This window comes from Pleurodeles waltl, chromosome 4_1 (assembly GCF_031143425.1).
Source record: "Pleurodeles waltl isolate 20211129_DDA chromosome 4_1, aPleWal1.hap1.20221129, whole genome shotgun sequence".
Lineage (NCBI taxonomy): Eukaryota > Metazoa > Chordata > Amphibia > Caudata > Salamandridae > Pleurodeles > Pleurodeles waltl.
In genome coordinates, this window is record NC_090442.1 from 807559147 (window position 1) to 807572686 (window position 13540).

General features: G+C 41.4%; 1 protein-coding gene across 2 annotated transcripts in view; it reads right to left on the reverse strand.

Moving 5' to 3' along the window:
• Positions 1–13540, reverse strand: part of LOC138288186 (protein NEDD1-like) — a 445800-nt gene that overhangs the window by 182856 nt on the left and 249404 nt on the right. For both annotated transcript variants that reach the window (XM_069229528.1, XM_069229527.1), the window contains one exon: positions 5936–6067. In XM_069229528.1, the coding sequence (XP_069085629.1) occupies positions 5936–6067 (132 nt within the window). The remainder of the gene's footprint in view (positions 1–5935; positions 6068–13540) is intronic.

The following is a 13540-nucleotide window of genomic DNA, read 5'->3' on the forward strand; positions in this document are numbered from 1 at the left end:
TGTCCACGTTGTGTTTTGGGGCATATCCTGTCGCGGGCGCTAGGCCTACCCACACAAGTGAGGTACCATTTTTATCGGGAGACTTGGGGGAACGCTGGGGGGGAAGGAAATTTGTGGCTCCTCTCAGATTCCAGAACTTTCTGTCACCGAAATGTGAGGAAAATATGTTTTTTAGCCAAATTCTGAGGTTTGCAAAGGATTCTGGGTAACAGAACCTGGTCAGAGCCCCACAAGTCACCCCATCTTGGATTCCCCTAGGTCTCTAGTTTTAAAAAAATGCACAGGTTTGGCAGGTTTCCCTAGGTGCCGGCTGAGCTAGAGGCCAAAATCTACAGGTAGGCACTTTGCAAAAAACAGCTCTGTTTTCTGTGATGTGTCCACGTTGTGTTTTGGGGCATATCCTGTCGCAGGCGCTAGGTCTACCCACACAAGTGAGGTATCATTTTTATCAGGAGACTTGGGGGAACATAGAATAGCAAAACAAGTGTTATTGCCCCTTGTCTTTCTCTACATTTTTCCCTTCCAAATGTAAGACAGTGTGTAAAAAAGACGTCTATTTGAGAAATGCCCTGTAATTCGCATGCTAGTATGGGCACCCCGGAATTCAGAGATGTGCAAATAACCACTGCTTCTCAACACCTTATCTTGTGCCAATTTTGGAAATACAAAGGTTTTCTTGATAGCTATTTTTTACTCTTTATATTTCAGCAAATGAATTGCTGTATACCCGGTATAGAATGAAAACCCACTGCAGGGTGCAGGTCATTTATTGGCTCTGGATACCTAGAGTTCTTGATGAACCTACAAACCCTATATATCCCCGCAACCAGAAGAGTCCAGCAGACGTAACAGTATATTGCTTTCGAAAATCTGACATTGCAGGAAAAAGTAAGAGTAAAACGTAGAGGAAAATTGATATTTTTTTCACCTCAATTTCAATATTTTTCTTTTTCAGTTGTTATTTTCTGTAGGAAACCCTTGTAGGATCTACACAAATTACCCCTTGCTGAATTCAGAATTTTGTCTACTTATCAGAAATGTTGCGGTTTCTGGGATGCAGTGTTGGTTTCATGCCCATTTCTGGCACTGACTGGAAGGAGGCTGAAAGCACAAAAAATCGTAAAAATGGGGTATGTCCCAGTAAAATGCCAAAATTGTGTTGAAAAATTGGGTTTTCTGATTCAAGTCTGCCTGTTCCTAAAAGCTGGGAAGCTGGTGATTTTAGCACTGCAAACCCTTTGTTAATGCCCTTTTCAGGGAAAAACCACAAGCCTTCTTCTGCAGCCCCTTTTTCCCATTTTTTTGAAAAAAACTAAATTTTCACTGTATTTTGGCTAATTTCTTGGCCTCCTTCTGGGGAACCCGCAAAGTCTGGGTACCTCTAGAATCCCTAGGATGTTGGAAAAAAGGACACAAATTTGGCTTGGCTAGCGTATGTGGACAAAAAGTTATGAGGGCCTAAGCGCGAACTTCCCGAAATAGCCAAAAAAAGGCTTGGCACAGGAGGGGGAAAAGGCCTGGCAGCGAAGGGGTTAAAGACAGGTAGCACCAATTAAATAAACCAAAAGCATTTTTAGCATCAAAGGAGAGGATTACAAGTGGTTCTCCCTATCCATTGGCTGCCTAACCATCTATAAAATCTGTGGAGGTTTAACCTGGTTGTCTTTGAAGGATAAAACCTGACTTATCAGGGTGATAATAATTTTCAATAAACTATTAGCTAGTGCTTTGGCTCATACTTTCTCTCTATACGGACACGTGAAATGCAATAGTAGGTTGAGCAGCTGCTAGGATTTCCCTCTATATGTATCACTGTAATGACTGCATGTCTGAGGTCTTGTGTCAGCTTAGCCTCACTGAATAGGTTGAGTCGGTATGACCCAGCGTAACAAATTTCTCAGGAAAGCCCATGGGTGCCAGGGTTTTCACATTTTGAAAGTGGTTTAATGCATCTATCAACTTACCTAGTGCTGAATCATCTGTTGTCGCTGTTTCTAGTTGTGGAATGGGTAAATTAACCGGAATGTCTGGTGCCTCACTGTCCCAGTGTCTTTCTGACCTGGTACAGCCCCACATAGCAGTCTAGGAATATTCAGGTGATCTCGGCACCAACAGTATCCTTTGCTAACTCTTTGTTAAGGACCTTGCAACCCACTTAACCTAATCTTCCCTCCTGCTCAACCATGCTAGGGATCATCCACCACTTTGTGTGCTCCAGTAATATGCTAATTGTGATACTTCTCTCATATTAGCACCAGTTTTCACATCTCGAATTCAGTTGACGAGTTGTTCACATTCTTTTCTGTCACTGTTCGTCTAGAGACAATATTCCCTAAAGTCTCGCTCTTTTCTCTTCCTAAGCCTTTGTACAGCTCCTACAAAGTCACAGTGAATTAGACGAGATCCCAGATTATCTGCTATGTTGTATAGTATGGCCCAAACGGTTACATTGTTTCTCAGTTCCCATGCATTTAATAACCACATGTTGTTGCCTAAAATTGCCCTCTTTCCGACTGTGATGTGTCATGGTAAAATGATCAGATATAGTACACGTCCTTTAGTGACACAACCATCGAGACAAAGAAATAGTCTTATCTAGGGCATGTTCTGTGCACCTCAGAGAATTTTAAGTAACAACAATGAAAAGTTTGTTCATGGCACGGGAAAATCAGTGGCTCTGGTACAATCTGCCAATGTCCACTGCCACCACATCGTTCTTCTAGGAGTAGTAGGTCTACTCTGTGCGATATGGGTCACTACAATAACTGGCTTACTAATCCTCCTTGTCTTGTTGCTCAGTTCATTTATGCTTCAAGTCAGAATGATGACTGCTACTTGGGATTCCATGCTCAGCCAAGTGATGTTTCAGTCTACTTCACCTAGCACAGTCTTGTGGTAAGAGGCGATATGGGTGGTATAATTAATCACAGACCTTTGTCCTGTCCTATATGTCATACTTTTTACCTTAAAAACATCAAAACGTGCTTTAACTGAGAATAAAAAGCCAAATGAGGGCTGAATCGCTCTCAAACCACTTTTCCATACCACAGGTTTCCAACCGCTTAATGCCCCAATGTAGAAAAGGTGTGTCATCCATCACCCAGCCCCCTAAAGAATTACTAAAAATCTAAAAATACCATTTAGTGTCCTCAAAACGTTTTCAGGACATTTAACAACAGGAGCCACTATGCATTTTTCCTTCTGTAAGAAATATATGAATATGAACAGTCTGCAAACAAATATGTTTAGATGGGAAGGAACATCAGCAAGATCTTCCTCTTCTATTGGAGGGGTTGCTATCTTAAGCAGTTGATGGTTCTTGGTCCTGGTCAGTGTTCCGATCACTGTTTTTGCTTCTATAGCATTTCCTTTCCCATTTGGGTTTTCCTCAGAAGGTGCAGGTGGTCGGGCTCCTAGTCCCTGCTGGTCATCTTTCAGTGAACATCATAAGTCCTTACAGTTTGTCACCCTGTACCAGGGTGATTTCAGAGTATTATGAAATGCAGTTTTCTTCAAAAAAAAAAAAAATTATTGCTTTAAGCAGGGAAAGGAAAAGCATGCATTCTAGTTACATTGGCCCTTTGTGTCTTGACTTCATCAAAGGATTTTCTTTCCTTCTTGGACTTTCCCAGTACAATTAACAAAAAAACCCAAAGTAAGAGAAATCAAACTGGATTGTGTGCCCTTTTCAATACTCTGTCTCTGTCCCTGTAGTTGCAGAATTGTGCTATTAAAGCATGGGCAAGCACTTGAAGTGGTTTCTCTTAGGGATCTATGGGCCTACTCTATGACAAATCAGGCAGACATCTACTCACTGCTATGTTAAGACAAGGGTGCACACCAATTTTTCTAGAAAAGTGCAAGGAGGTCGACCTACTGGCATAAGCACAATTCATTCATGTATCTCTATTGAGGAAGAGTTATCCAAGGACTGTATCTCTTTTAAAATTTTAAAACTTGGAACTGCTTCATTAAAATACACAAAAACATGATACAGCAGAACAGCAAGTTTGGCAGAAAAGCTTTAAAGTGTAATCTTCATGAGAAAGGGTTTGTAACAAAGATGGTGAAATTCATGAGGGTATTACACCTGTCAAAAAAGATAAGAGGAGCAGTTCCAGGTCTTTTTTTGAAAAAAAGATGGATCCCAAACCTGACTGAATTCAATTTAAGGAAGCCCTCAAAACTTCAAAATGATGTAGCTTTATTACTCTTACTGTTAGCAACAATGTCATGTTACATTATTATTACTGTAAAGTGTGCTTTTGAAATTGTTGCTAGGTCTGTGGTGTAGAAATACCTACAAGTAAAAAAATATACCACCACACACTGAAGTAAATAATTGTAAGAAGGTTAGAATTGGAATTACATTGGGATCTAAGGGCCCGATTACTACCTTGCCGGTGGGGACGACTCCATCAGTAACGTGATGCATATCCCGTCCACCATATGACAAGTTCCATAGGATATAATGAAACTTGTAAAACTGCAGGTGGGATATCTGTCACATTTGTGACAGAGTAATCCCCTCCACCAAGGCCGTAATCAGACCCGAAGACTTTTGGCACCAAGTTACACAGGGTCCAACCTAACGTTAGATTGTAAAAACACCGAACGACCATTGTTCACTGACAGGCCACAAGTGCCGTGGGCAACTTCTCTTAGGATTTGTGGTAGAAATGCAGTTAAGGCAAATACCATTCACTAGTCAAAGTTTTGTTTGGAAAAAATGTCAATTAGAAAGGAAGTCTGTAAAAAAAAGGATTTAACTACCCATTGCTTCCTTGCATTAAAACACTTGAACATTACATGGCTGCAGCGCCTTAACATAACTTGTAGCGATTAAGACATTTACTTCAATGTTCTAACCAATTGTTAACTACCGCTGAAGCCCATACTAAACAGGGAGTGACAGTGAGTAACAACCACAATTCAAATCCAGAGGAATAAAGGACATAAGGAAGAGAAGTAAAATGGTAGGTGATCCAGGGATCCAGACAGGGGTTTTGCTTGGTCAGTATGATTGGTGGGGTGTTAGCTTCAGACTTCCCACCAATCAGGCTGGGACATGATGTTAAAATACATTATACAACAATCAGGGTGCTTAAGGGACAGTGTAAAGGGAGAGGAATGTGTATTGGTAGGTGTTCTAAGTGAGAGAAAGTGCATTATTTAGTGAAATAACCAACATTTTTCAAGTCTTTCCAAACACAGAGAGGCAGAGTGTGTGTTTGCTTTTTTCTGTGTGTGTAAAAATTGCTGGTAAAATCTGACAGACACCTTACCATACCTAACTAAAAGCACTTGCACCCAAATAATTGTCACAAAATGCATTTATTAGGGAACACTCCAAACACCCCCTCTTTTAGCTACACCCCTGGGACCCGTAAGAGGTGCCACAGAATTGAAGTCATTATCTAAGCAGAAAGAAGGACAGAGGATGGTCAAGCAATGAAGTGACAGCAGCCAAGACCAGTTCAGGTATGTTCACAGGCTTCTCAATTTCATTTTGGTAAAGAACTTGAACCTTAACCACAGTTGGTGCAAAACATTATGGGGGCTGGGTGGGGTGAGTGGGAAAGTGGATAACAACATACCATATAAATGGATTAACATGTCTGAACCTAGCCTGTTTTGATTTTTTTCTCTTCTCTTCAACATTTGTGACAAAATAGGAGTAAAAATAGAGCATGTCCTCTTTGAATTAAATCAATGTGCAGTTTCTCAGTGACTATGCACCAATGCCTGTAGTCCACAAACACAGAACAAAGCCGGATATGAACACACTATTATATATCAACAGCCAACTATTGAGTCAATATAATTTTGCTGCATTTTAACAAAAACATTTGATGGCAAGTTGTGCATAAATAACCGTTCTAAATGCAGTAAAAAAAAAATCAAACCATCATATATATGTACGTATAAAATGTACCATTTGTGACTGGAGAGAACATGTCACATAAACTATTCCTCCTGTGAATATCTTTAAACTGCGACTCGACATATTTTTCGAAATCCTTTTCATTTGAAGACTTTCCTTCCAGGCTTGTTCTGCAAGTTGTACCTGTAACAAAGTAAGTGAGGAGATAGACTATTTAGGGAGAAAATTAATAATTTTAAAGCCAAAGTTAAAGTTTTATTCAAATTGAGTCTACGGATTGCATGAACTAAATCCTTTAGAGGCAATTGTGATTATCCAGCAATATCTTTCATATATTCACATACAAGATATTCCAGACCTCTCACCTAAAATGTCATGAGTCTTCTCTTATTCCGTTTTGATGAACTTCTAATAGAGTACAAGAGTGGGGGACTGGGGCCAGAGCTTTCTTTTCAGATATTCTTGGGGATTGTCTGTCCTACTTACCATGTCAATTATCATGCAAAAGTGTCTTGTGAACTTATAGGATGTCCATGTTACTGTTTTACAAATGTACTCAAACAGCATATTGGCTTAATGGGCTGAGGTACCCTTTGTCTGTACTAAAATGTATGTGGTCACCTCGCTAAGAACCAGACTGGTAAATATTTTACAACCCCACATAAAAAGATGGATGGAGTGTTGAAACTTTTCAAACACTCACCACCAGTCACAGATCTGGGTTAAATCAATTGTTATGTGGCTCATCATGTTGCCCCAGTTCAGACCCCGCCATATGCAAATCAGTCATGACCCTGCTCCCCATGGGAACAGTCCAGCCCAAACTGCCAGGCCAGGCCCTCCCTGGACAGAAAACAAGCGTCCTGAGACTGATTTCAGGTTATCACCCTTCATCAGCTAGGCTAGCTTAAATCCAGTGGCACAGCGAGCAAGGGACCCACATCTGGGCAAACCCTAGTGACTTAGGGTGCACAAGGCAACATCCCAACACAAAATAAAATGATGGACAGAGTGTTGAAACTTTTCAAACTCTCACTCCGAGTCACAGATCTGGGTTTAGTCCAGGGTTATTTTGCTCTCCACGTCACCCCCGTTTGGACCCAGCCATATGCAAATCAGTCTTGACCCTTTTGCCCATAGGAACAGTCCAGCCCGAGCAGCTAGGTCAGTTCCTCCCTGGACAGGAAACAAGCAACCTGGGACCAGTTTCAGGGTATCACCCCTTATCAGCCAGGCTAGCTTGATTTTTTTATGCAGTCCAAAATCCACATACTGTTTTGCTTGGAAAGTTCCTGGTCTTAATGCAACTTGAAATTCAATGTTTTAGGACTGGTCTTGTGAGAACACTGTACTTTCCCTATCAAAAACGTCAACAAAAAATATTGACAATGTGAATTACTTAATCTATGACCTATGATCATAATAATTTAAGCTAACAATGAAAGCTGTGGATATAGAAGACTAAAAATACTATTTAGTATTTATTATTACATTCTTCACAAAAGATAATGCATATTTGCATTTGTTAAAACTATCCCACAACATTCATGCTTAACATTCATATCCTCTATATAAGCACCAGTTTTGACAGACATGTTTATCAAATTTTGTACATCCAAGCTGCATACAAACAACCATGTACTTATTTCTCATACAAATGTTAACATTAATAAAACACAATAGTCAAAATGTTAATTTGCTTCAGAGCTCTGGGTGTCCTTAGAAAGGGCACATTGTATTTTTCAGGACTAAGACCAGTACAGATTTTTAGAGGATGTTATTATCTAGATATGCGTATTCTAGGCCCTTCTCCCCCGTGGTTTCCCTCACCAGCATTTAGTCCCTTGGGATAGGCCGATCCCTTGCACATTGCCTTGGTACGGACTGCTTCTATGATGGACTCAGGAACTGAGGAGCCAGGCGATCTAATACTACACAGTGTGGGTGTGAGAAAATACCAGGAGGTACTGTTGGTGAACCTGGAATATTCTTAATTAGCCTGTATGCCTTATGAATTATAGTGCACAATAGCTGTTTTACGGAATCCAGTCTCAAATCCTGAATTCTTTTTGGTAGCTCTTCCCTTTAATTGAGATATTGCAAAATAATTTATATCATTGCATGCATATTTTGACCAGAATATGTGCTTTGAGAACTCTAGAACTTTACCAATCAGAGACAATAAGGGCAAGTGAAACAGTGAGTCTCCACTACCAACGGATATATTAAGTCACGTAATTGCATCTTTGGAGCCAGCAAAAATTCTCTATTGTGATAGAGCAAATGAACTTGTTGCTGCAGGAAGTGGTGCTGCTTCTCGGGATTTCGTCAAACAATTCTGATACAGCTGCTGCACTGTATAGAAACATTGCGGCAAAGAGCATCAACCTGTTCCTGCAAGCTTTCAAACTTCACAAAACTGCCCTTTAGCAAAGCGTACTGTTACTAATAAAAAAAAAACAATAAAGCAAATAAACTACATACGTCTTTCAAGCCGAATATCTTCATTGATCTTGTTTTTTTTCCATGGGTCCCAAAATTAGATTTCTATTCTACTCCAGAGATGACATTAATGGCACAGATAATTGGCCAAGGGCATGGATATACTTTCACACAGGGATGTCATCAACTCTGCATTTTATGCTCAAGCCATTTCAGGTAATATATGCACTTACACATGGGGCTGAACTCTGGGACAAAAGGTATTGGGCAACACTAGTTACTACGGAAATCTACTTTCTAAAACAGCCTTTAAGTCGTCCTAAGGATTGCGCCTCTTTTGCAAGACTAAATGGACTTGTGTTATAATTCTATTTTGCTCACAATTTCCCTTAATCCACTGATCTACAAGATCAAACTTCGGAGCTCAAGGATATATGTGCACTATAAAACAGCCTTTTTGTGAGAATTTATTTGCAAGTTTATATTTTTATACAATAAATAATAATAATAATAATGATGTTTATTTCGATCCAGTAAGCATATGATGAGCTAATATGATTACAGTTTAAACAAGTTTAATAAGCTGAATGGAAGTGGGTATATTAATGTAATTTACTTGTGCCACATTTATGGGAAAACGCTACTTTGGATATAACGGATGCTGTTTCTGTAATTCACTCCAGTATTCACCCCCTCCCATCCTGTACCCCTGTGGATCTTCTCAGCCCAAAAATTCTGCAGCACAAAGTCAAGCTGATGTAATGGTGTATTATTATTGTTGTGAATAAAAATATTTCCATGCATATTCTGTGTTCCTAACTTGAGAGGGAAATTAAGCTGATGCAATGGTTTATTTCTAGCAGCCGCGGCCCGTCCCTTAGGGTGGGGGGGCCATGCCCACCCACCTTTTTCCCCTCATGAAGAGTGTCTGTTAAGCTGAGCAAAGGTCAGCCTGACAGACACTCTTCAAGTTCAGCTCAGACAGCCAGGAGTGAGACATGCACGATTTGCGCAGACTCCTGGCTGCCTGAGCTGAACCTTGCTAGGCTAGAGAGGTTACAGCTCCTATGGGCGTGACCTCCTCGGCTCAGCAAAGGTGCCTCGTGGCACTCCCCCTCGGTGAGGAAGGGAAGCGTGACCAATTGACTTCGACCTGGGTGCTTCAGCTTTAAGCCCTGAAGCACCCAAAGCGAGTGTCAATCAGTGACACCTCGTCACAGAGTGGGGTGGGGTCAGCAGTCTAACTGACCCCGCCCCACTCTGTTACGAAGTTGGGACTGCTGCCTTCCCTTATTGTCTGACCTAAGGCAGCAGTCCCAACCCTCCTGGGCCCTCCGAGCTGAAGGTAAGTGTGTGTGTGTGTGTATGTATGTGTGTTTTTGAAATGAATGTGTGGTGCCTGCGTGTATGTTTGAATGTTGATGAGTGTTGTGAGTGGATGTGCGTGCATGCATGTGTGAATGTGAGTATGCTTCCTACCTGTCCCCCTCCCCCCTAAAATTACCGGCCGCCACTGATTTCTAGTGCTGTGAATACAAATCTTTCCATGATTATTTTGTGTTCCTACCTTGTTGCGACTTCAAGGTTCTTCCGCTGTAGTTCCATTGCTAGGGGTGGTCTTATTCATCCGCGTGAAATGTCATTGTTGAAATACTTCAGAATTTGTTCGAACATCTCTGGATGGCAGTGGCATTAAGATGCTGAATGCTTTCTTCAAATGGTATAGTGCTTATGTGTTAAAGTCACTTCTGATTTGCCAAACAGTTGTTACTTCGGCCATGCCATGATGATTTTGCCATTTTACTACATTTATATGCAAGAATTGTGTAGAAAAAAAATAGCTTTTGGGGGTGAGCCGGATTTGATTTTTTAAGACTTTCCTGTTTACTAGAGATTCTGTACAATGTCCTATTGATTTTGCTGCTAATATAGGACTTAGATTTATTTCTGTTTCTGAATACTCTGTATAGCTCTGCATTGGTGCCTTCTTAGGTTTGACTCTGAACTTATTATTTTTGAATTGTTGTAGTAAAACCCTTTGACTGTTCTCTGAGCAATTATTGAGTGGTCCTAATTACTTATTTCTGTTACTCTGCTACATTGCTGTGAGAGAGGGTGCCTTTTGTGCATTACACTCAGTGGGAGAACCATCTGAGGTAAATGTTTGAGGTGCTCTGAATTTTAGGATGTCCTGAATATTTGGGAACAGTTTTACTCCCACGCCCTTGAGCTAGGCATATGCCACTCCACTTCAATTAACTTGTGTTGCTCTGACCTTTGGTTGAACTACAGTTCAATATCACCAAAAGCGATCCCTGTGAAAAAGAGAAATGCTTCTGACTGTTCTGATGCAAGATGCTGTATAACCATGAAAACATTGAGACACTCAAATGCATTTGAAATAGGCAGATTTGTTGTGAAAGGTAAGCACAAAACATTAATTTCAGTCACACAATCCTGCAGTTTCTTTGGTGACAACGGGATGGTGTGGGAAATACCCATCATCTTACCTGCCTTATCACTGGAACGATACTTTGGCGTCAATTTCCCATTTCATTTTATTCTATTCTGCATACTCTGGTTTACTGAAAAAATGGTTGTGAGTGACTCTAATGTAGGCAGGCATTAGATAATATTTGGATTGTTGGACTTTTTTGCTTATGCAGGGTCATCCCCAATCTTTTTGCCTCTTGCCTCCTATTTTTTCTGACGTGTTGCTGTTGGCTTTTGAACTCTGCGCAATTTACCACTGCTAACCAGTGCTAAAGTGCATATGCTCTCTGTGTAAATTGTATGTAATTGGTTTATCCATGATTGGTATATTTGATTTATAAGTAAGTCCCTAGTAAAGTGCACTAGAGGTGCCAGGGCCTATAAATCAAATGCTACTAGTGGGCCTGCAGCACTGGTTGTGCCACCCACGTAAGTAGCTCTGCAATCATGTCTCAGACCTGCCACTGCAGTGTCTGTGTGTGCAGTTTTAACTGTAAATTTGACTTGGCAAGTGTACTCACTTGCCAGGCCTAAACCTTCAGTTTTCTTACATGTAAGGCACCCCTAAGGTAGGCCCTAGGTAGCCCCGAGGGCAGGGTGCAGTGTATGGTTAAGGTAGGACATATAGTAATGTGTTTTATATGTCCTGACAGTGAAATATTGCTAACTTTGTTTTTCACTGTTGCAAGGCCTGTCCCTCTCATAGGCTAACATGGGAGCTACCTTTAAATCTGATTAAAGTGTAGATTTCCTTTGGGAGCGGATGGACATGTGGAGTTTGGGGTCCCTGAGCTCACAATTTAAAAATACATCTTTTAGTGAAGTTGATTTTAAGATTGTGTGTTTGAAAATGCCACTTTTAGAAAGTGAGCATTTTCTTGCTCATACCATTTCTGTGACTCTGCCTGTTTGTGGATTCCCTGTCTGGGTCAGTTTGACAGTTGGGCCGGTTGCACCCCACACTAGACAGTGACACAAAGGAAAGCTGGGGTGTAGTCTGCATTTCGTGATGAGCCATCTGTGCTAGGAGGGAGGGAAGGAGTGGTCACTCACACCTGAAAGGGCTGTGCCTGTTCTCACATAATGCCGTCTCCGACCCCCTGGTGAGTGTCTGGGGCCTGGCCTGGGAAAGGCAGGATTTCACATTCAAAAGAGACTTTACTTTGAAGTAGGCCTACTTCAAAGGAGAAATTGGGTGTAAGAAGGGCACCCAAAACCACAGATTTAGATCACTTCTGTACATCAAGAGGGACCTCTTCCTGGAGAAGAGCTGAAGAGAAGTGCTGCCCTGCCTGTGCCTGTGCTTTGTGGAGCTATCCTGCAGTTGCTACTTCTGCCAGAGTAAGAGGGCAAAGACTTGTCTTTGTGTGCCTTCCATCTTGTGAAGAAATCTCCAAGGGCTTGATTTAGAGCTTGCCTCCTGTTGTTTGAAGTCTCAGGGACAGCAAAGACTTCTCTGTGCCAGCACCTGGAGTCTCAGGAGAGACTCCTACTCTGACAAGTGGTGCCCTATCCAGTCCCTGGGCCCTTGAAAGGAAAGCTGGTGGCAATCCAAGGAAATCAACTTCGGACCGACACCGCTGCTGAATCCGGTGATGCCGCCTGCAACCGACTCTGGGATCTTCACTGGAACGCAACGACCTTCGGAGGCCTGGCGCCGCTGCAGCCCCGCTGAAGTCCACGACTCCATGGAAGTCGCTGCACCACGTCGTGACTGACGCCGCTCGAAGTGCGCGGATTCAACATTTCACACAGACGCCGCGATCCCCGACTTCGCGCATCGACTTGTTTTCACTCTTCACCAAAGGTACTGTACTTGGGGTTCTATGCAACTCCGTGTCCGGTGCCGCTGGTGTCGGCTTGTTGGGAACGACTTTGTCACAACACTGTGTTAACACCTCATCGAAGCATTCTGTGTTTCTAAGCACTATTTTTGAGTTTAATCTTTAAAAATTCATAACTTGACTTGTGTATGTCGGATTTTTGTCTTGTTTTGTTTAGATAAATATTTCCTATTTTTCTAAACTGGTGTTGTGCCATTTTGTAGTGTTTTCATTAAGTTACTGTGTGTGTTGGTACACCTAGCACTCTGAAGTTAAGCCTACTGCTCTGCCAAGCTACCAAGAGGGTAAGCAGGGGTTAGCCGAGGGTGATTCTCTTTTACCCTGACTAGAGTGAGGGTCCTTGCTTGAACAGGGGGTAACCTGACTGACAACCAAAGACCCCATTTCTAACAGGGATGTTTTACTGTATTGCAGATTTCATGAACATTTTGAATACTCTTCTGGAATTAGACTGTAAGAATGACTTGATTCTCTGGCATAACATTTTCTAAACAGAGAAACTATTTAATTATGATTCTCCTTTATACTGCCACTAATTCTACTACTATAGACAAATAGTGCAAACATTTTAATTGTTGTCATTATTTTATGATTATTTCCTTTGCGCTTAAGGATGAACTGAGCATGCAGCTTTTCAAATACCCAAACATAAGCACTTCCATTTAAGGAACTAACTTAATGTGGAAGAAATTAAATCATACATTGAGTGCACAATGGATGTCAAGTATATTGAAGGGTACATATCTTTTGAATGAGAGACACCACGGCTGGTAACTATGGACGTTAAAGGACTATACCAACATTCCATAGCCAGTCTCCCAGATATGCTTGAAAGATTTTGTCAATAAGGGCATTTATCACCACGCGGTACTTCTGG